A 25,749-nucleotide genomic window follows, 5' to 3' on the forward strand; every position below is an offset into this window, starting at 1 on the left:
AGCATTAATTTTCTTTTCTTGCTCTGCATTTATCTTAGAGCTTTTGTAGTCACAAAAGTGATGAAAAAGACATTCAAGGCGTGAAAACTCACATTGTTCTCCTCAGCCACTAAACTCTACCACCTGCTTGAGCGTCATCTTGAGCAAGCCCGGATGACACAAGCTAAGAAGTCCATCACAGGTTTGATGATGTCCTTCCTTGATTTTATAATGGATTAAGTTTGAGTGTGTCATTAGTGTTATTATTAGTTGTCCTGCCTCATAGAAAAATCTAGTTTTTCGTTTCATAAAACCAGCTAAATTAGTGTTTATGCCTCTCTCTATCACCCTGCATCTCAAAACTGGCAACCCACTGAAGCTAAGCAGGTGTGAGCCTGGTCAGTACCTGGATGGGAGACCTCCTGGGAAAAACTAAGGTTGCTGCCGGAAGAGGTGTTAGTGGGGACAGCAGGGGGTGCTCACCCTGTGGTCCATGTGGGTCCTAATGCCCCAGTATAGTGATGGGGACACTATACTGTAAACAGGCACTGTCCTTCGGATGAGACGTAAAACCGAGGTCCTGACTCTCTATGGTCATTAAAAATCCCAGGGTGTTTCTCAAAAAGAGTAGGGGTGTAACCCTGGCGTCCTGGCCAAATTTCCCATTGGCCCTTACTAATCACGGCCTCCTAATAATTCCCATCTATGAATTGGCTTCATTACTCTGCTCTCCTCCTCACTAATAGCTGATGTGTGGTGAGCGTTCTGGCGCACTATGGCTGCCGTCGCATCATCCAGGTGGATGCTGCACATTGGTGGTGGTGGAGGGGAGTCCCCATTACCTGTAAAGCGCTTTGAGTGGAGTGTCCAGAAAAGTGCTATATAAGTGTAAGCAATTATTATTATAACAGTTATATTATAGTTATTATTTTAACAAAAAGCCCCTTATTTTTGTCATTCTCAGCTGATGATCATTGAATGCACAGGAAAACAAACGGTAACAATAAGAATCCAGTTTTCGCAGAAAAATGGGTTTCACAAATTGATCTGTAAATGTTCCGCTGTTAGAAATTTACACACACAAAGCACGTCCAATGCTTAAAGTCGAAAAAACTACAAATCCCTTGATCCTGTGATGGTTTCTCGGGTTTTTTTTAATTTATAAATGAGCGCACGGTGTCATGGGAATTTGAGTTTCTAAAATTCTTACTGCAGATTGGACAGCTATAACCTTTACCCTCTACCTTCATTTAAATACTCATATGTGGCGGGTAATCTCGGTGTGCACGTAGGAAGTCGTGTCTTAAACTTTTCATGCTTTTTGCAACCTTTAGCGTCAGGTTTGGGTCTTCCATCTTGAAGTGAATGCATTTCTGAGGAGCTTGAACTACAAGTTTTTAGCGCTTTTACTTTGAGCGGGGTTAGTATGAAAGTTAGCATGTACTTGACGTGTGTCTTAAAGTTACAAACATTTCTTGCACTAAATGCCTTTATAAGGGGTACTTAAATATTCCTTTCAATGCTCTCTGCTTTCTGCTGGTAAACGTTTCACTTAGGGATATTTTAGATAGGCGATGCAGCGTGATTCTGACAATTGATGGCTTTGTTCTTAAATTTTAATGCATTATTTATTCTACTATTACTTTCAATATCATTGTCCTTATTGTATTAATTATTTGTTGTTTTTCAATTGGTGCTGTACCTTACGTCTGTGAAGCGAAACATGAGTCCAAACAAACGGTCGAAGGAGGCTAATTTACTGGAGGTGCGCTTTGTGGGAGACGAAGATGTTTTGGACCACATTGTTGATAAACAGGAAGGTAAGTGATGGAAGACGTGAGCAACGCCTCTAAAAAGTAATTTGGTATGGCCCTGTTGTTTACCAGCTTGATTTTAAAAACACTCAGCGTTTCCAGCCATTTGTTCAAAATGTAGTTTTCATGTGAAATAACACTGGCGATATGCTACGTCGTGCTTAGCTAGCTGTTGCGAAAGTCCCTTTATACAGATCAGTCTTGCTGGAAAGCATTTATATTTATATTTTAGATGTTTTTGTTCTATTTGCATTTCGTTCAGTGTTGTATATTTAACTTTCTTGCTTAAGCGTCTTCCAAACTTTGCATTTATTAGCATAGTTGTACGAATTGTTAGCTTTTTTTTTCAATGTATAAGTTGTTTAAGCAGGTTATCAGAAGATTAATTACTTAGTCTTTATTGCACAGCAGCTAAAATTGACCAATAGTAAAATGCGCAGTTATTGAAAGGTTATTTTTACTTGTGAAGGAACAAGTAAAGGTTTATTCCATGCTGAAAAGAGAAGAAAGGAAACAAAGTTTCAGCTGTGATACATTCTTCGGGTGTTCACGACGATGCAGTAGTTAAGAAGTAGTATATTGTGTTAACGCAACATTTTTTCTAGCCTTCAAAGCACCAAAGCATGCTGCCCAGAAGCTGGTGACCCTCAGGAGTGAGAAAGGAAAGCAGGTGGAGGAGGAAACGGAAGAGGACGTTTTCGATCAGCAGGATTATGTGGAAGTCTTGGGCACTGGTGCTGAAGGTAAACCTTGTTAATGACTGCAAGTTTATTCATTGTTTTTAGAGCGGCTTATATTTATGCATTTTTGCTTTGATATGAATTTAACTTCCAATGTTCCCCACCCGGGTCCTGGGGCATCACGGTCTCATATATGTGTTACTTGATCTGTTCTGTTTCCTCTTTGGGAAATATTTTAAAAATTGTGATGCCCGAGATATAACCAGCTGGACTTCTGAAAGTTAAATAGTAGTTTTATGTTTGAGACATTGTTATTCCCATCGGACTCTTTACTGTTTTGCTGATCTTATAGCAGTTCAGTCCGATATAAGGGTATGTACGTTGTGGGGAGACTGCTGCAAGTTCTGCATGCATGTTTTTGGTCTAATTTAGGGTATCCTTATCCTGGTCTTAAAGAATGACCTTACTTATCTGCTTGCTTTTTTATAATTTTATTTACATTTTTTCAGTCAGTCCTAAAATGTAAAAAATACCCTGTTCCAAGGTTGTTTGCAGCACCTGAAGCAAACAGAACTTTACACAGCTTCTACTCAACGTCCCTATCGTTATTTCTAACTAGTTAAGCAAAAACATTGTTTAGTTTGGGATTCAGGGGCTTAGTGTAGAAAGCAATAGTCTGGTAATAGTCAAAGAAGTGTTGAACTGGATCGAGTAATTGCATTTTGTACTGTGAGTGTTTTTAACTTTGGATTTAATCTACTGATGAGAGAGTCCTTGTATGAGCCTGAAAACTACCATGCCCAATACAGTGTTTTTTTTTAGCTGATTGCTTATCGTTCTTCTTTATTAGTTGAATGCTCATGTTATCAACCATGCTGCTTAAAATTGTAGTAGTTCAGGTGGGTAGCTGCGTCAGCATGCGTAGGCTGCAAAGGAACAAGGAACAAGTAATAGGTTTATTCCATGCTGAAAAGAAAAGAAAGAAAACGCAACTTTTCGTCCGTGGAGCGTTGAAGAAGGCTCCACGGCCAAAACGTGTTTTCTTCTTTTTTTCAGCATTGAATAAACCTATTACTTGTTCCTATGCTGCTTAAAATGTTAGCTAGCTCGGGGAATAATCCAGCATTGCTTGTGGTTCTGTTGGAGAAAAGTGAAGCTTTGATCAATATGGCCATTGATTCCTCTGAGTGTTGATAACTTGTTTGTATTGTATTAAATTACTTTCTTCCTACACATTATTTTGACAGGAAAAAGAACTGTATACATTAAAAGCTGGGTCTCTGGAAGAGATTATCAGAAGGATGATCTTGCATCATACAAAAGGAAATAAGTTAGCACTCTAGTTGGTTGCTTTCTTAAGTTTTCCATAGTGCATCTAAATTGAGGTTAATAAAAGGTAGCAGTCACTTCTAAAAACACTTTAGAAAGATTCTGTTAGCAGTGTTTCTAGAGTATAACATCTGACTCTTCTTTGAATAAAAATTGACTTATATATGCAGTATGTTTAACTGTGTTATGAATGCTTTTACAGATGAGGTAGGAAATGGATCTTCTGGCACTGGTGGTGCTGATGTGTTCACCTTCCAGGCTTGTAAGAGGTCCAACCAAATGGCTCAGATGGGTAAGTTCAAGTTCATTTCCAAACTTTATTGCCATTTGTAACCGGTACTGGTACAATGGAATTCTTACTTACAGAAAGTCTCTCGATTGTAAAACAAGTGTAAAAAACAAAACAAAGTGCAAACAGTGCATCAGGACAATATACAAACAAACAGTAGACAATGTACAAGTAAACGTGTAGACAGTTTGAATGTAAACAATACAGACGTGTAAACAATGACTGGAGATGTGCAATAGATAAGAAATCATAATGAGGTAGATGGTGTAGGTGTGGTCCGAGGGGATTGGTAAATGGCTTTATTCTGGATAAAGACTGTTTCTAAGTAGACCAAAAATGATAGATGTTAAAAAATACATTCTTAGCAGTTTCATACATTTCAGATTTGACAAGAGCCAAGCTCTTCTATGTGTCTGCTTCAGATGCTTCAAATGTTACTTTATTTTGATTATACAGATTAAGGATTTAAAGTAATTTTCTATTGTTATGTGAACTGTAACTGAAGGTCAAAAATTAGTCAAACAAGAAAACATCAGTAAAAGGGGAGACTGATGTCTTTTGCTCTTTGTGATAATTAGTCCATTCTAAAGGCTTATTTCTTCTACTTTTTCAGTTGTACAGTCTTTTATGAAACTTGCATGTTTGTGATCCTCGGATAAGTTTTCAGAAAGTAAAATGGAATTAAATGTGATAAAGCAAAGGCTTAACAAGCTGATTAACAGTGTGTAAGACAGTGCTATTAAAAAAAACAGGTAGAACTGTTATATTTAGCCTTTTGGGTAATACATTTTAATTAGCCATTTAATTACATACAGAAAATCTAATTGTACACTTTAAGGCTAGCTTTTCACTTTCAGAGGAACATATGACTTGCACTTTTAAAACAGTAAAACTTGAAGTCCTGTTACATTTAAATTACTTATTTATAATTTAATACTTTTTATTTGGTACAATATATTAAGGATATCATTTTGAAGTATTCATATTTCAATCAAGGCTGTATTAAGAACAGAAATAAAACATGCAATTTATATCGGCTTGTTCAATGTTTCTATTTAATGGAAATAATTAGAAACTCTTTTCTACTAGATCTCAAAATCACCCTCTTATTTCTAATACTGGCATTAAACTAAAGTGTCAATACTTCTCTACATGTATTCAGTAATGATGGTTTTTATTTTACTTAGAGACAACACCCATTCTCCCTGTGATCTCATTTCTCGGTAGAAAACAGAAGTATTGATCATATCATCAAATACACCATTCCTTGTTTTACATTTCTTTTCACTTGGATATGATTTTCCATTTAGGCACAGAAGTACATCGTAGCTGATCAATGTGGCAACTTGATCTTTGTCTGTTCTCAGAATTCCCAGTAAGATATTGTCTTGCTTGCCAGTCTGCCATTTTGGAGTCACATGTACACTGACAGCAGCATTGTTTTCCTCTTTGTTATGTGATGTCCAAATAATTTTGTCCTCTAACGTGTGTATGCCGACATTTTGCAATTTGGGTGGGTTATATAAGGTTCTGACAAAATGCACGTTGCACTCAGTGACAACTTTGTCTTGTTTTTTTGTTTTTAAGGACTTCTGAACTAAACTAGTATTTTGTTTTTCTTTTTTTATGTCATGTTAAGCGTCTCAAATCATTCATGTTAATATTTGTGGACTGTTGATATAATTCACATTATGTTTGTGGACATGTTGAAACCATGCTAAAATTCTGGTAAATGAGATTATTGATTAATAAAATAAATTATTAGGTGCTGGCCTTGAAAAGTGTTTTATGAAGCCAAGCCATAGAGCCCCCAATATGTGAAAATTGCAATTTGCTCTTATAGCTATTATATAGGACAAAAAGGACTTGTAATGATAGATTAAATGTATAGGTCATAATATCTTCTATTTTCCTGTGTTCTGCAGTTGTAGACTGCATGCATGAGTGTAGTGGTCTGGATAAATCTGTAGTTCTATACAGTCTTACTTTGTGCTTGAAAATGCAGCAAAAACAAGGAAACACTGGCATCTGGTGTCTTTTTCTATGTCTTGCCATACTTCAAAAGTAACTTGCATTTGTATAGGAGCAATCTGAGTGACCTTGCTTAAGAGTACAACGGCAGTGCCCCACGTGAAATCTGGACCCACAGCCTGCCAATTCTGTTATCGTGCAACAGCAGCATTTCACAGCACAAGCTATTTTCAGTTGACAGTAGAATGGGCAGTGCGGTGGCTTTGAGGCTTAGGAGCTGCGCCTGTGGCTGAAAGGTTGCTGGTTCGTATCGCATAGCTGGCAGAGGAATCCTCCTCCACTGGGCTCCTGAGCAAGGCCCTTAACCCCAACTGCTCCAGGGGTGCTGTATAAATGGCTGACCCTGCGCTCTGACCCCAAGCTTCTCTCCCTGTCTGTGTTAATCCTGGAGAGCTAGTTGGGGTATGTGAAAAGACTAAGAAATTGTATATGGCCAATAAAGTCATCTTGTCTTAGAATTACTGTGTTACGCCCATTTTGAAATAACTGAGTGGTATATTCGTGCTTAGTGCTTAAATTACCTATTGAGGCCAGACTCGGATAAATGTGTGAACTGCTGTATGGGTTTCAAAGGAGAAAGTCTCATAGCTGTCCAGGCAGCACTAAGGGTTACTTGTGTGATAGACTGAAATTTTCTAGCCTAGCTTCAACACACACGAGCGGACCATATGCAGAGCCAGAAACAACTTAAAAGACACTTCCTGTAGGGAATGTCAATATGGGAATTATGGATCCTTAGTATAATATTTTCGTCTATGATGAATCATTCTAAATCCTAAAATTAAGAAGTGAAAGAAAACCTGTGTAAATGTTTAGAAATTTGACAGTTTTGCACAAAAATGTCAATAATGAATTATTCACATCTGCTGCCTTTTCTTATTTGGTGCTTTAAGTATTCTTTATAGTAGTAAATGTATTGTCAGTGAAGTTAAATGCTTTATACAACATTTTAATTATTTTACAGCAGTATTCCTTCCTTTAAAAGGCTCTTATTAGGTATTACGCCATCTATAGATCCTGTTCCCTTTCAAGTTTTCAAAAATAAGGATGTTTTATTACTAACCAGAATTATTTTAAATACTGTGTTGTAATTTTTTATTATTATGCCCCACATGCTTCTCTATACTTTTGAAAAGAACAGTTTGGATGTGTCCTTCAACCACTAGCAATAATAGTTGTGTGACCGTTTATGCAATATATCACTTGGTAGATTGCAGGACTGCAAAAAGATTTAAGTAAGCTATGGGATTCATTTTTAACCAATTTTTTTTGGCCAGATAATGTACAGTGCTTTATTGAATTACAAATTATGTATACACATTTTTTAAGTTAATTTTAATCCATACCTAAATTCTCTGAATTGAACGTTTATAGGGAATACTTGGCTTAAGCACATTTGGTACTTACAGCTTCATGTTTGTTTGGACAAATCTATAACCACTTTGGATGCTTGAATAGTCATGGCTAGAGGGTCACAGTCTAACAAAACGTATAGGTCACTTTAAAGTCCTCCAATTTTAAGGACATAGAACAGTGTATCACTCAAGCAGGTAAATCCTGTAAAGAATGGATCAGATAGTCTTTAGAATGAGCATACAGATTTTCAAAGAGTGTTTTTCTTTTATTTTGCTAAAAAATACTGTATAAGCTGTAAAACTGAATGAATTGTGTTTTCACAGTTTTAAGACTGCACTACGCTGCAAAAAAGGAATATTTAATATGTAGGAAAATGCAGCTATATCCTTCACTTCAAATTAGCTTCTTAGCTATTTTTTACAAAGTATTGCTGGAGAGGATACCCAGTGTCAGCCTTGTTTTTGGATTAATAGAAACAATTTAGTATAAACCTAAAATAGCCTTATTTGTTTTACATTTTCATAGGATTACAGCATTACTTGAATATAATAAATTATTAAATAGAATATATCTTCAGGTGATTTTATATGTTCCTTTTCATGTGTTTTTTGCACCCAAGCTTGAGAGGTTATAACAGGGCACATTGAGAAAGAAGAGCTCCTAGGTTCCATATCAAGAGTGCTACACAGCATTCCAAACCAAGATGCAGATGAGCACTGTAGAGTACTGCATGGCAAAGATCCTCTACTGATACCCCATATCTAAGTACCTGGAGGTAGTTGGGTCCCTAACCAAGTGTGTCCACAGGCTGCTGGGAAGGTGAAGATTGCTTCTAGCTGGCTGGTCTCCAAACATAGCCACATATGTACAATTTCAAAAGTCAGCTTAAAAATGTTGACAGAACCATATCGGCATCATTTGAGGTATCACGTCTTTATTTGGTATGTGTGGATATTATCTTGCCCAATCAGGACACTTCCTTCAGTGGAGGTGAAGAATGCACTGCGTTTCTCCAGCACATTGAAAACTTACCTCGATCCTGTTTCCACCCATGTTCCTAACAGTTTCTGCTTTGCTACCACTCTCTTCCTCCTTATTAAGCCATCTCTGGTTTTCAGTGGCGGTCAGCAGATACGTATGCAGAATGTAGACACACAGAACAATAATTGTTCTCATGTTTAAGTCTTGGGTTTATTTTGTCATGGATTCTGTTCAATTTTGAGGCCATAACACCATTTTTGAAGGCTTTTTCAACATCTGTTCTTACCCTTGAAAGTCTGTAATTGACGATTCTGTTATTATGGGCTTGCAAGGTATGGTTTCATGCTGAAAGTTCTCTTGGATCCATTCCAGGTGCATTTTCAGAGTGTTTGGCCTCATCTGCCTCCCAAGAGTGGAGTCTGTAGCCATCCCTTGATTACTGATTCTTCCAGAGTCCCCAATATGAATAACGCGGAACCAGTGGTCAACATCAACAAACACCAAAAGCACAATTGTCATTAAAGTACTGACTGCCAGAGGAAGAAGAAGCTTGGATAGTGAGGTTTGCCATCTGTAGTCCTGAAGTGGTTTGAGAAATTGGATTTTTCCTGACATCTTTCAACTTCTCCTTTGTTGGCATGGGAACAACTGTTTGATGTCCTAGTCCATAGATGAAGGCTAGGCTGGTAATTTTAGAAAAAAAATCATCTTATTTTGTGTTCATGACTATTTTCATATTTTAATTTACAGCAGAAGAGTGCAAGCAAAACTGGAAATGTTTAAGTCATGATTTTGTATGTCAAAAGAAAAAGCATACACCTAGAGGATCTGCAGGGAACAGCCAGAAATATGCAAATGTTATGTCCTTCTTGATGCCTCAAATTCAATTCAGAAGGTTAGTATACAATATTTAAGATTCAATTTTAAATAGTTTAAGGATTTGTGCAAATGTCCATTCAGTATTATCTTCTGATTAACTTTATTTTGTAAAAACAATTGTATGTAGTTATGTGAGAAAATAATTAATAGAATTATGTTTTGGTAATATTCTAGCTCAAAGAGCACTTTGGATGTTGAGAACCCTCTGCCCAACCCGGTGAATCTTAGCCAAGCTGTGGATGATGAAAATGTGGAGGAGGACTTATGTTTTGCAATAAGAGGCAGGTCTCCATCCCCGCAGCCTAAGGGACCTGAACAAAAGTCCAGATCCACTTTAGGCACTTCACTTCCTGGGGTACCAGGACAGAGCATTAAGCCTGGAGCTCCTATCCCACGCCCCGAAGAACCTGGACAGGCTTTGAGGCCCAGAGCAACAACCCCACCACCTGAGCACTCTGGACAGGCTTTGAGGTCCAGAGCAACAACCTCACCACCTGAACACTCTGGACAGGCTTTGAGGTCCAGAGCAACAACCTCACCACCCGAACACTCTGGACAGGCTTTGAGGCCAAGAGCAGCATCCCCACCACCTGAACACACTGAACAGGCTTTGAGGTCCAGAGCAGCAACCCCACCACCTGAACACTCTGGACAGGCTTTGAGGTCCAGTGTTTCCATCTCCCTTTCCCCTGCAGGAGCAGAAGGGAGGAAAAAAAGAAGTAGTAGCGCAGGGTTGGAGAAGCTCCTCAGCATTATAAGTGATAATACACTATCTGCACAACCAGTTCCTGGGCCACAGGATGAAATGTATCACTTTGCCCTCAGTCTTGTGCCTGTCTTAGCAAGATTAAATCCCAGAAGCCTGACACAGGCCAAAATAAGAATCCTCAGTTTATTGGATGATTTGGAGCAGGAACAACATCAACCTCCCCCTACACAAGATCACAGTCAAACTGACAGGCACAGTCAGCAGTTACATCCTTCTTGCCAAAACTTTTGCCCTGTGCAACATCTCCCTTTGGCTATCCAGAAACCAAGTGCCCAGGGCACTTAAAGCGACTGAACACAAGCTGTGAGAAGCCAGATAATTTTGCACTCTACTCCTAACATTTTTATTTTTACTTTTCTGCTTTCTGTGCATTTTCTACTTTTGTAAATACTGTATTTTCTAGCAGTTTGGTTTTGTGGTTTGCTAATTTTCTTTTAATTAAAAGAAATCAAACTTCTTTTTGATCTCATTGTGGTTTTTATACAACAAAAACTAGCAGATTATTTTTTATTATAAATGTGGCAAATATAGGAAATTTAGGGACCTCACAAAAGCTTGCTATTCTATTATCAATGTGATGTCAAGCTTTTGTTTGGTCCCTATAGTTGATACTTAGTTGGCTCTGTGGCTAAGGATCTGCACCTGTTGCTGGAAGGTTCCTGGTTCAAATCCCGTAGCCGGCAGAGGCATCCTACTCCGTTGGGCCCCTGAGCAAGGCCCTTAACCCCAGCTGCTCCAGGAGCGCTGTACAATGGCTGACCCTGTACTCTGACCCCAAGCTTCTCTCCCTGTCTGTCTGTGCCTCATGGAGAGCAAGCTGGGTTATGTGAAAAGACAAATTCCTAATGCAAGAAATTGTATAGGGCTAATTAAAGTGATGTTACGCTCTGTATTGATCAAAAATAGGTGGTGATCTCTATGCCCTGCACTCATGCAGACGTAGCCAATTGATTTGTTATCTAGGTGCAGTTCAGTAACCAGATGCTAAAAAATGTCCTTTACTTAGTTGTTTGAAAAGGTGAAGCTAATACCTCTTTCTCCTGAGCAAGAGAGAGTGCAAGGGCTTTCCTTCTGTGTATAACTTGCACTGTCCAAGCATAAAACCAGGCTAAATATTAATTAACAAATGTAAGGCTAACAAGTGGCGTAACTTTTATATGGATGCACAGCACGCCTATTTTGAATTTTTAAAGAAGACAAAAATTAGTAAGGGAATAGGTATACAGTATTAACTATTAAAACAGTCTCAGAATTAGTGTTTCCAGCTATGTTCCCAGCTGTACAAAAACTGCATAAGCAAAACTTGACAGAACTCTGAATTGCTGGCCATAGGTAGATTTAAGATATCGTGTATGTTTAGATTGAGAACTAACAGGTTAAAATGGATAAAAACATTAAAGAAAAGATCACAATCAAATTGTAATGCAATTAGTTGAGTACCACATGAATCAGGTTTAGGACTATTACCTTTTCTAATTTATATCTATGACCATGATTCTTGTATAGTTTTTAGGGGGCAAATGCTAATTGCTAATGCTAATATGCAAAACACTTGTTAATTTAAGCATCTTTTTCACCTTTTCGACTATGGGGAAGTATTAAAAAAATCTTAAGACGCATAGTTAAAAGTGTACAAGTTAAATCAAGAGATGTTTTGTTACAATGGTACAAAGCAACATATGGCTGCATGTTACCTGAAATTTAAAGAGTAATTTCACTATCTATCAGAGCCCTCTGAATATTTCATGAACTTGTCGCTTGTCTTTACCGCCGCTTTTTCTTTTTCCCACGTTCTTGGTATATGAATACATATGTTCTGATTCATTATTTAATGTCAACACCGAAATGAAGATGGTGACTAATTGGGACTTAGTGAGGTTTGTTATGCTGTAATTGGTTTCACTGTATTCCCAGCCTCGGAATTGGCTCGAACACCTGGGAAGAGTGTTAAATTCATCACACCAGACTCCCCTGAAGAGGTCATCAGCCCTTCCAGGACAAACACAAGTGAGACTTTTTTACAATTATATATTCAATACAATTAAATTACAATTGCCCCTTTATTGCAATTTTTTCAATTAAGATGGGAACTATTTTGAGGTGTATCCCCTTTTCTGTTTCTGAACCATTTCTTCCTAATGAAGAAAAGAACAATTTATCTTAGTAGTTATATTTTATATTTTAAAAACCCACGTTCTGGAGTTTTGTTACTTTTTCAAAGTCTGAAATGCCAGTTCTATGGAGGATATTGTTCTTGAAAGGTTTAACAAGTAGAGAGTGAACAGTAAATGAAATCCAATAAATAAAAGATACCATTTTCAAGTTAGCTCGCCAGTTTGAGGAAAATTGGTTGAATGAGCATTCAAAATTTCAAAGTTATGACGCATTGAGTACCACACGTTAATGGAAACTCTTTTGGTAATTCTTCTAAAAGTCGTTTTATGTTTTCAGAACATGAAAATCAAAACAAGACCCCATCAAAGGTAAGTTGAATCGAGATTTTAAGAAACAAATGACACAGTAAGTGCATTGCAATTAAAAGAATGTTTTGACATGTACTCTTTTTTTTAGGGTAAAAATGTGCAGTTTATCTCAACCACTCCACACAGACTGCGAAAGCGCCTGTCAGGTATGTTAAATGTTTGTTTATTTTTCATAATAGTGAATTAAGAAATGAGAAAACCAGCGAGCACCATTCTGTCTCATCAGCACCCAATTTGAAGTCAGACAGTGACAGTGAGTACTCCCCCTCAAATTCTGAAGAAGATGATGAAGAAGAGAGGATAGAAAAGTTTGATAATGTGGATATGGAGCCAAAGACACCAAGGAAGGCATTGGCAGCAGCTCTCCACAAGACACCAGCCAAGAAAAATAAAAAAGGATCTGAAGTAAGTTATTTAGAGATAAAATATTTAGAGATTCCTATCTAATTGTGCAATTCAAATCACAGCATGTACAGCAACTAAAAATAATTGTCCTGTGCTGGACGTTGTTCAACATCACAAAATACTTTTTCATAGGTAGTGATGATGCTTATACTGCAAATGTCACTGATGATGTTTATAGGCCAGGGTTTCTCAATCTCTGGAATACCATTTGTCTTCTGTTTTTTTTTTCTACCCAAGCTCTTTGTTACATAGTTGGTTTAATTATTTAATTAACTTCCTAATTGTTATTGTGATACAGAGCAATGAACTATAAGAGACCTTAAGAAAAATCCTATATACTGTATGTCTAAGAAACTAGCTAATCTGTGGTTAGGCTAAGAACCAGAAGGCACTGGGTCCTTCAGGAGTTGAGCTGAGTAGGTTCTGGATACGAGATGAAGGCAGTGTACAAGTGTTTTAAAGCTCAAGTAAATATCTCTTCTTTAGAAACAGTGGAGGATGTTGTCACTTCAAACTCTTGATTAACCAAGATCTTGGCTTCCCTATACCATAGTATTAAAAGTGTTGAACACCTAGGTTGCGTAACCAAAGTTGTGTTACAACAAGATGTTAGCAACTTGGAGACTTAAAAATTACTTTTCAAAACTACATTTTCAAGTCATATTGAAGATATACATGTACAATAAAATGTATTTTTTTACATTTTTAATTATTGGTATTGGTGAGCAAATAATTAAAGAATCAAAACATATATCAATTGTATATTTGGAAATGTATTTCCAAATACTAATATAAATTACATCAGTGTACACACTGTACAGTGTATTCTAAGTAACCTCACAGTGCCTCCTTCCTTTCTTTCTTTCTTACCAAAAACCCAAACACACATTGAAAATCTACCTCTACCATACATGTCAAAAGCTCACTCCCCATAATTTCTATCCCTTTATTTTATTCTGTTGATGCATATTTTTGCACATAACCTGTTACTTTTTTTGTTGTTTTGCACATTGCCTGTTGTTGTTTTTTGCACATCGTCTGTTGTTGTTTTTTGCACACTGCCTGTTGTCTCTGTCTTTCTTTTGCTACACTATTGTTGTTGTTGTTTTTTCTCTTTGTACTACGTATGTCCGAGAGCTAGCTAAATAGCGTTTTGTTATACCATATACCATGTATATGAGTGTAATGACAATAAACTTGAACTTGAACAATTTTGACAGTGAGATCAGATGAAAATGAAGTAGGGTTTGAAATCTATCAGTTGGAAATACACAGGCGTTTTTCATTACCTGCATCTATTACAGTCTAGTTCTTAACAGTGTATCTAATTATAATGCTCACAGCTATGAGCCTATGTAATGTCTTCATGTAAATTGGGGTGTGAGAATAGCTAGTGCCTACCCACCCACTGACTTCACCACATGTTACTTCCTTGAAGTGAATCTACTTTTTTCTTCATCAGTTTTTGTATGACTGTTTGTTTTCTGTACTTGAAATTAAGGTGATGATGTTAATTAGGGTGTTTCATGTTTTCAGCCCAACCTGGTAGAAGAGTACTTTGAAGCACACAGCAGTTCAAAGGTGTTAACTTCTGATAGAACCCTCCAGAAACTGCAAACGCCCAAATTAGACCAGGTTTGTTTTATTACTTTTATTGTGTAATGTTTGATTCTGATTGCTTCATTCTTTAAAGAAAATAGGATTCTTTAAAGATCAGTTCTTTGGACAGTTGTTGTGTGGTGCTTGCTTCTTTTAGCAGTTGTCCACAAAAAATACTGAAGAGAAACTTTCAAAGTGCATTGTAGTGGAAACTTTTATCCACTTTTGCCTCTCCAAAATATTTTTTTTTTCAAATCCAAATAATTCCAGTAAAAAACTTAACTTTTTGTTTTCCTCATATTTACAGTACCTAGGAACAAGTAATAGGTTTATTCCATGCTGAAAAGAGAAGTAAACGCCACATTCAGCTGTGGAGCCTTCTTCAGGTGTGAGGCTGTTCCTTTGCAGCCTAGGCATGCTGATCCAGCTGCCCACCTGAGCTCCTTCACAATACCTAGCTTTATTATATTTGCATCATCATTCTTTTTTAATCAGTACATTATGAACTTTTGGAGCAAAAAACTTTGAACTTTGAATATATTTCAGAAACATTTAGGAGAGTTCTAAAACATTTCATCACTTGATCTTTAGCAGTGTAAATATCTGTGTCAGTATCTTTTGAATGTTGAAGTAACAAAATTTAAAATTATTTTATTAAATTACCTTTGCTTCAAATTCTTCCATATTTATATAAAGAAGTAGTTTTATAGTTTCACATTTTCCTTATTCTTAGGAAACATTATGCAGACTTTTGGAGGGGAAGACCTTTAACTTCTCTGCTGAGATCAACCAGTTGAACATGGAGCATGAAAAGCATTTCAGCAAATGGATACTTCAGTTGCAGTATGTCTTTTAAAATTTTAAGATGCAAGGCTTTTCTTTTTAGATAAAAAATGTACAGTAACTAAATTTCATACTCATGCATTTATAACCTTGCTAGAATCTTCTTTCAAATAAAGATTTCAAAGCAGTACCAATGAATAGATTGAGATATTGAGAGGCATTTAAAGACCTCAAAACATTATTAGAACTAATAGCATTTGTTGCATTTTTTACACATTTCAGTATGTTAACTAGATTACTATCCTATGGGCTCTTTAGATAAACTCATTCACTCCTAAGGCAGAATTAATTAATTCAAAGCTGAAAAATATTTGACATATCTGAGCTTAATACAATAAAAGTGAAAATAAACCAGGCAAGAATATTAATGTGGAAATATGCAACTAAAAGGAAATTTTGGTAACTGAAAATAAAACAACGGTTTTCCATGTTCTTGATCAACATTTTCTGTATCAAAGTCTTTAACTTGGGCACTTACTGTGGTTATTTTGGAAAAGTTTTGATATCCTTGTTCAAACTATATAAAGTGTAGATACTTTATAAAAAGCTATAATACTTAACCTTTTCTAAGAATACTGTTCTTGCTGTCATTGTTGTAAAATAGTTTTACTGTTTTAATACCACTTAATAGGAATTATTAATATAGAATCATGTAACTAATAAAATTTTGGAAGGTGAAAATATCTCTTGTGGTAGTTATAGTTGTAATGGACAATGAAACATCATAATCTGTTAATGTTGCATGTTGCAAGTCAATTGGTGCTTTGGTACAGTGGTGCTTGCTTGCTACTCAGAAGGTCCAAGTACACTCACATTTCTAATAATTTTATATATCACAGTATGTCAAATATTAAAATAAGATTAATAATGAATTAAGAATGTGTATGACCTTTAGACTACCATTTCTAGCATGCTCAGAAAGAGCAAGGGAAATTAATTAATTATGCTCCAGTGGCAAGAAAGTTTGCGAACCCTTTGGAATTACCTGGATTTCTGCATTAATTACTCATAAAAATGTGGTCTGACCTTCAACTAAGTCACAATAATAGACAAACACAATCAGGTTAAACTAATAACACACAAACAATTGAATATTGAACACATTGTTTAAACATTCACAGTCCAGGCTGGAAAACATATGTGAACCCTTGTATTTAGTAACTGGTAGAACCTCCTTTAGCAGCAATAACCTCCACCAAACATGTCCTGTAGATGTTGATGAGACTTGCACAATGTTTAGGAGGAATTTTAGACCATTCCTCCTTACAAAACCGTTTCAGTTTATTGATATTTCTGGGATTCCTTGTGTGAACAGCTCTCTTCAGGTTCTGGCCACAGCATCTCAATTGGGTTGAGGTCTGGACTCTGACTTGGCCATTCCAGAACACAAATTTTCTTCTGTTTAAGCCATTCTGTTGTTGATTTACTACTGTGTTTCGGGTCATTGTCTTGTTGTATCATCCAACTTCTATTGAGCTTCATGTGACGGACTGCTACCCTGACATTCTCCTGTAAGATTTCTTGATACAATTTTGAATTCATTGTTCCCTCTGTGATAGCAAGCTGTCCAGGCCCTGAGGCAGCAAAGCAGCCCCAAACCATGATGCTCCCTCCACCATGCTTAACAGTTGGGATGAGGTTTTGATGTTGGTGTGCAGTGTTTTTTTTTCCTCCAAACAGCATTGTGCTTTTCTGCCAAAGAGTTCAACTTTTGTCTCACCCGTACACAGAACCATATACTATAAGCATTGTGGAACATCCAGGTGGTATTTTGCAAACTTGAGACGAGCAGCAATGTTTTTTTGGAGAGCAGTGGTTTCCTCTGTGGTGTCCTTCCATTTACACCATTCTTGTTCAGTATTTTTCTTATAGTGGACACGTGAGCAGAGACTTTGGCAAGTTCAAGAGATTTCTGCAGGTCCTTTGCTGTTACCCTAGGGTTCTTTTTCACCTCCTTCAGCATTGCAGGCTGCGCTCTTGCCGTGATCTTTACAGGACGCCCACTCCTAGGGAGAGGAGCAACACAACTGAATTTCCTCCATTTGTAGACAATTTGTCTTACTGTGGATTGATGAACACCCAGGCCTTTAGAAATGCTTTAGTAGCCTTTTCCAGCTTTATACATCTCAACAATTCTTCTTCCAAGGTCCTCTGATATTTCTTTTGATCGGGGCGTGGTTCACATGAACAGATCTTTCTTGAGAAGACCAGACTCTGTCAGTAAGCAACCGTCAGGGCAGGGCACCTCCTACCCACACCTCCAATCTCATCTCATCTCATTGATTGGTGCATTGGAAGAAGTACAATTGTCTGTGTGTTATTAGTTTAAGAAGATTGTGTTTGTCTATTATTGTGACTTAGTTGAAGATCAGAGCACATTTTTATGAGTAATTAATGCAGAATTCCAGGTAATTCCAAAGGATTCACAAACGAGTTCTTGCAACTGTATATATATATATGATGTTTTTATTAATTCTATGTATCACAGTATGTTAAATATTCATTTTACATTCATGATCATAGCAGTACTGGGGACTTATCAGGTGTTAAATTGATGAAGGGTTATATTAACTTCAGACCCAACCTTCAGCCCCTGGACAGACTGAGAAAGATGTTATATCCTTTTAAAACGGTGCAGTGTCAGAGTGTCAATGGAGAGTTCAGCACATTTGCAAGTTAATGAGAGGCTGTGAACTGTAACAGCCACAAGTCCTGCTGCTGTGTTGATGTTGGTGGTATTAAAATAAATCGAATTCCAACAAGATTAACTACAGAAAGAACATCTTCTTTTTCTGTTCCAACTAAATGAGACAAATAGAAAGTTAACTAAGTCAGGATTTCGGAGTTTAAGTTTTAAGCTAACACATGGGTCTTAAAGATTTTGCTTTACAAAACATTCAAAGAAACGGACCTTAAGGTTAGATCGAATATCACAGAGGTATCAGAACTGTCGAGTTTCCCTGAGAAGGGGGTTGAACAGTTGTAAACGTGTTAACAGGAACTCATTTGCTAGCACAGCCGAGAGCACAGTAACTTTCTGCTCAATGACAAAAAAGCTACAATACCATCATCAATTAACCATCATGTGATGGTGTGGTCTGTTTAAAATGGAACATATTTCATTCATAGTGTGTACTGTACTTTTAAAATGTTGGCCATGTGACTCAAATATGTGAACAAAGACTACAATTCCCAATGTGCCATTCACGCAAATCACATGAATTCATATCCATAAATATGCCAAAATAATATTGTACAAGTTTATGATCATAGACTGTATAAATATACAGTATATTCAGTAAGTATAGTATGATACTGTATGGTTTTAAAGCCAGTATCGTATGTGTGCAATATATTTTTCATAATCAACATTTAAAGTAAAATTGTTTCATGATGATTTGTTGCTGAAATTTGTATTAAGACAGAATATACATTATCTTAATGTGGATGTAAACCTGAAAGAGGCACATTGAGTTCACAACAAACTATTTCACAGTTCACAAACTATTTTTACATATCAGACTGAGTAATTTTGTTCTTGTAAAATAGCCCTATTTTATCAGATAAGGGAGAGCATTTTATTGGCCATATACAATTTCTTGTATTAGGAATTTCTTTCACATACCCCGACTTGCTCTCCATGAGACACACAGAAAGGGAGAGAAGCTTGGGGTCAGAGCGCAGGGTCAGCCATTTATACAGTACCCCTGAAGGGGTTGCTCAGGGGCCCAACAGAGGAGGATTCCTTTGCTGGGTGCAGGATAGGAACCGGCAACCTTCCAGCCAAAAGTGCAGATCCTTAGCCACAGAGCCACCACACTGCAACTTTATAAATGAATATTTAACCAACTGTAATATACAGTATAAAATTAATAAAAGTCTAAACGGTATACAACTTAAATTCTATAATTTAAAAAAGTAGACTACGGAGCTCCATATTGACCGGAATTAGAAACCTGTTTTTTTAATTTGGTGCTTTCGGATCAGCCCAAATGCTTCCACACGCCACATTAAGCATTCACTTAATGGCAGTTTTACAAAGCAGATTTTTTTTAAAAGCGTGGTTCGGTATGGTATGTACACCGCATTCAGCTGCATTATTCATTGTGCATTCTCTATGGCTAGATCTGTATTCTTATCTTAATTCGTGCTCTTGGTAGGTTGGGCTTCAGCATTGTCCTGTATGGCCTGGGTTCCAAGAAGGCTTTGCTGGAGAAGTTTCGCACCTGCATGTTGATGAACTCTGTTCACCTTGTCATCAATGGTTTCTTTCCCAGCATCACCCTCAAATCGGTGAACTTCTTGACTTTCCTACTTGACAGTATTGCTAACAAATTGAAAGTACTGATAGCTCAAAATGTTTTTGACAATTGCAAAAGGACAAATTGAAAATTAATTTGACTTTTTTATGATTTTGTGTCTAGGACTGTTTTTCCGTTTGGTATGTAGTTCAAAGCATTTTTTTCTAAATTATGATGGTGTCTGTTTTTTTAGAACTGATCCACGTAAAAAGTACAGTGAAAACAAAACTAGTCCTTTGAGTCTAGTGCACTTATTGATCCCACACATTCCTTTTTTGTCATTTTTTTTCATGATCCTTCTGGCAGATTCTGAATTCTATCACTGAGGATGTTTTAGGTTATCAAGGCAGTTTCCGCACGCCACTGGCCCAGACAGACTTCATTGTTAAAGCCCTGAAGGAAGGGAAGGAAGGTATATGCAAAGGTATTTTGGGCCATCTATCATATGAGGAGGATATGATTGTAATAGTTGATCTGTTTTGTGTATTACCTTAATGTAAACTTAGAAGAACACTGATTTGTGAATCAGAACATCTGAACTCTCAAGGAAACTTTCTACCTTTATGGTCTAAAATGTACTCTGATGAGTGGATTTAATAACTTCAGACTTCAGAAACAAGTCCAGGCCAATCTTATCTGTGCAGAATCTGTTGAAAAGTATAAAGGAGGTGAAACCATGACAAACTGTGATAATGGTTATGAGGACAGTAAAACTTTAAAACAAGATTTTTAAACTAAATGTGCTTGCAGACATGCAAAAACTGTCGTTAAATTCACATTGGCTCAAAATGTTAATAGGAGGGGTAGCATAAGCATTTTTAAATATCAGTGTTACTAAGAGTGTTACAAGGCATACAAAAAATGTCAAATGTCATATATTGGTACAGCTTAAGATGTTGGATATTAACACTACAACTTCTAATACAGCTGTCTTGTTGACTACTGTACTCATTTTAAAAGTTTAAACACTTGTCACCTGATCAGCTTGTTGATGCAGCCATGAGGTTTAGCATTGATCAATGTTGTTTTCCCTAGAGGTTGATTTTCATCTCTACTTGATTATCCACAACATTGATGGCCTGATGCTGAGAGGAGAGAAGACGCAGCAAACTCTGGCACAGCTGGCAGGCATTCCCAACCTGCACCTCATTGCTTCCATCGACCACATTAATGCACCCCTCAGTAAGTCAGCATGTGTCAAATTCAGTCAGATTGACTATTGTTATTGCTCATTTTCATTCAGTTGCATAACCTTGTATATGATTTCATAGAAATGTTCTATTTGTGATTAATGTACTATGTTGATCGCTTAATAAAAGTAAAATTTAATTAAAACTTTTAAAGGATGCAGTTGCATCCTCATGTGTTTTTTGTACGACTTTACTGTTGTTCATTTCTTTGAATTCCTCAATGTGAAATGTGAGAGACATTCCAAAGTGTGTTTCAGCTAGTAAAAGTGCTTACCTGGAGCACAGGGGGGAGAATTAGCTGATTGAGTGTCAGTTTGCTAGGGCACTCAGCATGCTGAAAAGCAAGGACCCTCCTGCGAGGTTTGCTAGGTAAATTTGTGCTCAAAGTACCAGTTCTCCTGCCAGGCTCCTTGGGACTCCTAGTCTGTCAAATGTTGACTTTGATGAGTTAAGCTCCTGGGACTATATGGTCCTTGTTTTTGGATAAAAATGGATATTCCAGTTTTTTCTAAACTGGTGTTGCACAATAGACAGTTTCAAATGACCCATTAGTAAAAAGTAAATTGTGAGGAAATGGGACTGTGTTTAACAACTTCTCTATGGTATGTCAAAGCAACATTTCTCACACATGCGTTTGAGAATTCTGTACAGAGTTGTGTATGCAGGGAGCAGCAAGTTAGTGAGGCATTTAAAATGTGAAGAACTATCTCAAAAAGCAAAAGATCTGATGAGGACCAACATATACAACCTAAAAACAAGTACTGTATGTGTTATTAGTTTCCTATCTTGCTTGCAGATCAATTTTCTTTCACTTTCCTGTGTTAAGAGCTGTTAATCACTTCTTCAAGACCCCTCGCTAAATTATTTGTAGGTTTTGTCATGGTCATGGTGTCCTTTTTTTTCCCACAGTATGGGACCAGTCGAAAATGAGCCTTTTTAACTGGCTGTGGTATGAGACTACCACCTACCTGCCCTATGTGGAGGAGACCTCTTATGAGAACTCTCTGCTGGTGCAGCAGTCTGGAGCCATTGCTCTCAGCTCCTTGACTCATGTCATGCGCAGCCTGACACCCAATGCCAGGTAATGGTCCTCACTGGTGCATCAAGCCCCTAATGACAGGTCGTATCACTTTCACTGCAGCGTCCCCATCACACCCACAACAAGGAATTCCTTTACTATCACACCAACCATGCCAGGCGTCCCTTCTCATGCGTGGAACTGTCACCACTTTCATTGCGCACTGTGAACTTAACCACATGATAAACTGCTCAGTGTTTCAACCCCCAAAATCAAGTCTCGGCAAATTATCTTGGCGATTTGTTCAGTAATTCTTATTTTGTTCAATTACGACATTAAGGTGGATGTGACAAACATTCAGCAACAGATCTTTTTTACAAAACTAAAAATAAAACCTAAAACAGTTTGTTATATTGTTTTTAAGATAATTATTCAGTATTTTAAAGTTATTTTTTTGTTTTAGACCATATAATACAATGGCAAGTAACTACTTGATATTGGGTGAGCTAATCAGAATACAGATACAATATAGGTATATAATATAATTGGTCCTTTCATACCTGAAATGTTTTTTAACTTTCTTTTGCTTATGCAGCTTCCTGGTGTACTTTATATAACTTAAGTCCATGTAAATCTTTGCAGTCCCTTGCGGTTTATTTATGGCCTTCTAAATTCATTTGTCTTTCTAATTGCTTCTAGAGGGATCTTCAGACTGTTGGCTGAGTTTCAGCTAGAAAACAAAGACAACCCCTCATACACAGGTACGATTCTGTTAGAAAATATTATTAGCACTGCACAGTCCTCTAGGCCAGGTCTTTTGTGTCTGAAACATTTATTTAAATCTGTTACTGCTTCACACCTTAACATAGTGTGAAACCACTACGGATAGAAATTTAGTTGGCTCAGCTGAGCACTGAAAAGTGCTTGCAGTCCTCTAGGTCCAGACTTGTGCAGTTATGTTACTAATGAATTCAGATTGTGAGTCTGGTGAGTAAAATAATAACATTTTGTTTATGATCACTTTTGACATATAACCATTGACATATCTGCATATTTATCCACTGCTTATTTTGTACAAAATGTTGTGAAGCCAGATCTACTTTTCCTTTGATAAACTATTGAAACAGAACATCTACAGTTTGGCCTCATCAGTAAGCTTGAAGAAGAGCCAAGGAAATCAGACACCACCGTGACGTGATTTGTGTTCCAATTTTCATGAACAAACTGAGCTGTAATTAAATGGCATCGACATTCTGTCAGGGTCAAAACATGTTCTTGTTTTTGCTAATGAAAAAACTTTTTTTAAAATACTTTAAAAGAATTTTTAGAAAATTTTACTGGTGTTGCATGCGATAATGGATATCCATACTAAATTATAAAAATATATTTTACAAGAATACCATGGCCTGAGATATTCCAGAAATTAGATGTACCATGTTATAACTTTCCTTTAAAACTTTCCTTTTGTCCTGTGTATATGGGGGGTCTAGGCCTTTCCTTCCAAGATTTCTACCAGCGCTGTCGTGAGGCTTTCCTGGTGAATAGTGATATCACACTGAGAACGCAGTTGACAGAGTTCAAGGACCACAAGCTCATCAGGACCAAGAAGGTGAGAGAGATTCTACTGAGCTGTCTACTGCATTGACTGCTTTGCCTATTGTACTGACCTGCAACACTGATTACAATACATACTGTAATATGCACAAGTGCAATCCCTACCCCCACCATTCAAGTTTATTTTGAATTTTATTAAGTGAAACTTTAACTCAAACTAGGGATTGTTCAAAAGCTCTAAAAATGTATTTCTGGAAAATGTATGAGCATTATCAGTTATATTAACTGTACACTTATACCTAAGTATTAATTTGCTACTTTGTATTTCTGATGCTAAGCAGAACCATGGGGTAACAAGCAAAGGCAATTCAAAAGGAACACTGCACGTTGGACTCCTATGTTTGAATTGACTAACAGTCTCTATCTTGCTACTTGCCAAATGTGTGGGCCATCAATGAGAATTGTGCCAGTGTAAGGCTGCTGTGCCGTAATTCCATAGAGTCTTATAAAACACTTTGCACTACAGTTTTTAAAGCAAAACAACTTTAAGATCTGACATTGTTTTCACAAGAGCTTCCAGTAGGGTAAGGCTTCAAAGGAGCAGGTAAAGGTTCGTTCTATGCTAAAAGGAATGGTTAAGAAAATAAACACAATGTTTTGGCTGTGAAGCCTTCTTCAGGTGTGAAGGAGAAAGGGAAAGTTGCAAAGAATTAAGGAGTAGGAGAGGAGAGAACAGAGTAGGTAAGAAGGCCAGGGAGCAGTAATTTACTTTTGAGATGGTGGTTCGATCCTGTGGAAGACGGTTGGCCGGCAGAGGAATCCTCCTCCATTGGGTTCCTGAGCAAGGCCCTTAACCCCAGCTCCTCCAGGGGTGCTCTACAATGGCTGACCCTGCGCTCTGACCCCAAGCTTCTCTCCCTGTCTTTGTGTCTCATATAGAACAAGCTGGGGTATGTGAAAAGACAAATTCCTAATGCAAGAAATTGTATATGGCCAATAAAGTGATCTTGTCTTAGAATTACTGTGCCAGTTTTGAAATAATTGAGTGGTATATTCGTGCTTAGTGCTTAAATTACCTATTGAGGCCAGACTCGGATAAATGTGTGTACTGCTGTATGGGTTTCAAAGGAGAAAGTCTCATAGCTGTCCAGGCATCACTGAGCTGGGGTATGTGAAAAGACAAATTCCTAATGCAAGAAATTGTATATGGCCAATAAAGCTATCTTATCTTAATGGAATACAAATGGAATTCTTTTCTTTTAAAGGTAAATGAAATTGTGATTTTTGTTACAAATCACCTCCAAATTTATAAATTTATTGAATCACCTATTTAATTGATCAAACAAATTGTTCAAAATTTTCTGAAATTCATAATTTAATAGTTATGTGTAATTCTATCTGGACTGGGGCTCTGCAGGACCAGTGTTGGAGACCCCTATTTTAAACTGTCATCTAAACTTGATTAACTCAGATCTGCCTAGAAAAATATCTCCCAATGAAACTTGTATTGACAGACTGATGTAATGTATTATTTTCTTCAGGGTGTGGATGGCGTAGAATACCTGATCATTCCCATCGACACTGGAACCCTGACTGACTTTCTAGAGAAGGAGGATACAGACTGAGAAGACGAGACAGTTTCTCTCCCAGGAGTCCATACTGCTTTGCATTACCCATCCAAAGACATTTACTATCTTGCTGACCAGAATAGGATGTTTCTGCTTTATTCATCCTTAAGCCACGTGAATGTTAATTACACTGATGTGAAAACTTTTGCATATTTTGTTTATTAAAGCAAAATGGTTCATTCTGAATCAATGAAATGATAGCTCTCTCTTGAGACAGATGCCACAGCTGCTGAACATTGAGTTTGTTATGCTGCGCTTTTTGCACAGTAGTATGATCTCATTATTTTTTCCTCACCTGTATTTCAATGTAAGTGCTGTCCATGATGATGGAATGTTTAAATGTTTAAATTGCAATGCAATGTTTAAATTTGCAGGACTAACATCCCTAGTAGATTTTCAGATCACTTATGAAGTACCAGTCATTTTTCTGTGCTTATTGGCAGCTGAAAAATGACCGTTGAAACATGACCAGTCAGAATAGAAATGTTTTTTAACTGCATAGAGCAGTTATCATCAGCACTTTTGAAGGCATAGTCATTGCATGATGATGAGACTAAAGTTTCCTATTTTAACCATGACTGATATGTAAAAATAAATTGTATTAAAATTATTTTCATCTTG

The 25,749-nt window shown here is 37.0% G+C and overlaps 1 protein-coding gene across 3 annotated transcripts; it reads left to right on the forward strand.

The window, feature by feature from the left end:
- Positions 1-1,242: 1,242 nt before the first annotated feature.
- Positions 1,243-25,738, forward strand: orc2 (origin recognition complex, subunit 2). 3 transcript variants are annotated; one of them, XM_088607247.1, is made up of 17 exons: positions 1,243-1,411; positions 1,697-1,799; positions 2,399-2,536; positions 4,005-4,094; positions 12,022-12,114; positions 12,559-12,590; positions 12,679-12,736; positions 12,817-12,995; positions 14,532-14,630; positions 15,328-15,437; positions 19,598-19,730; positions 20,045-20,162; positions 20,774-20,920; positions 21,838-22,009; positions 22,646-22,707; positions 23,437-23,555; positions 25,042-25,738. In XM_088607247.1, exons 1-17 carry the CDS (start codon positions 1,406-1,408, stop codon positions 25,123-25,125), a joined length of 1,743 nt encoding a protein of 580 aa, XP_088463373.1. In that variant the 5' UTR covers positions 1,243-1,405; the 3' UTR covers positions 25,126-25,738. The 3 variants fall into 3 exon arrangements, with proteins under 3 accessions (XP_088463373.1, XP_088463375.1, XP_088463374.1); XM_088607249.1 differs by having other exon boundaries at positions 20,045-20,150; XM_088607248.1 differs by having other exon boundaries at positions 1,243-1,399.
- The last annotated feature ends 11 nt before the right edge of the window (positions 25,739-25,749 follow it).

Source organism: Lepisosteus platostomus, chromosome 14 (assembly GCF_059453375.1).
Source record: "Lepisosteus platostomus isolate fLepPlt1 chromosome 14, fLepPlt1.hap1, whole genome shotgun sequence".
Classification (NCBI taxonomy): domain Eukaryota; kingdom Metazoa; phylum Chordata; class Actinopteri; order Semionotiformes; family Lepisosteidae; genus Lepisosteus; species Lepisosteus platostomus.

Bases quoted from the DNA above. Each gene is read 5' to 3' on its own strand.
- orc2 (XM_088607247.1), top strand. The intron at 12,737-12,816 runs GTATGTTAAATG...CTGTCTCATCAG, and splicing joins ACTGCGAAAGCGCCTGTCAG to CACCCAATTTGAAGTCAGAC. The intron at 20,163-20,773 runs GTATTTTGGGCC...TGTTTTCCCTAG, and splicing joins GAAGGAAGGTATATGCAAAG to AGGTTGATTTTCATCTCTAC.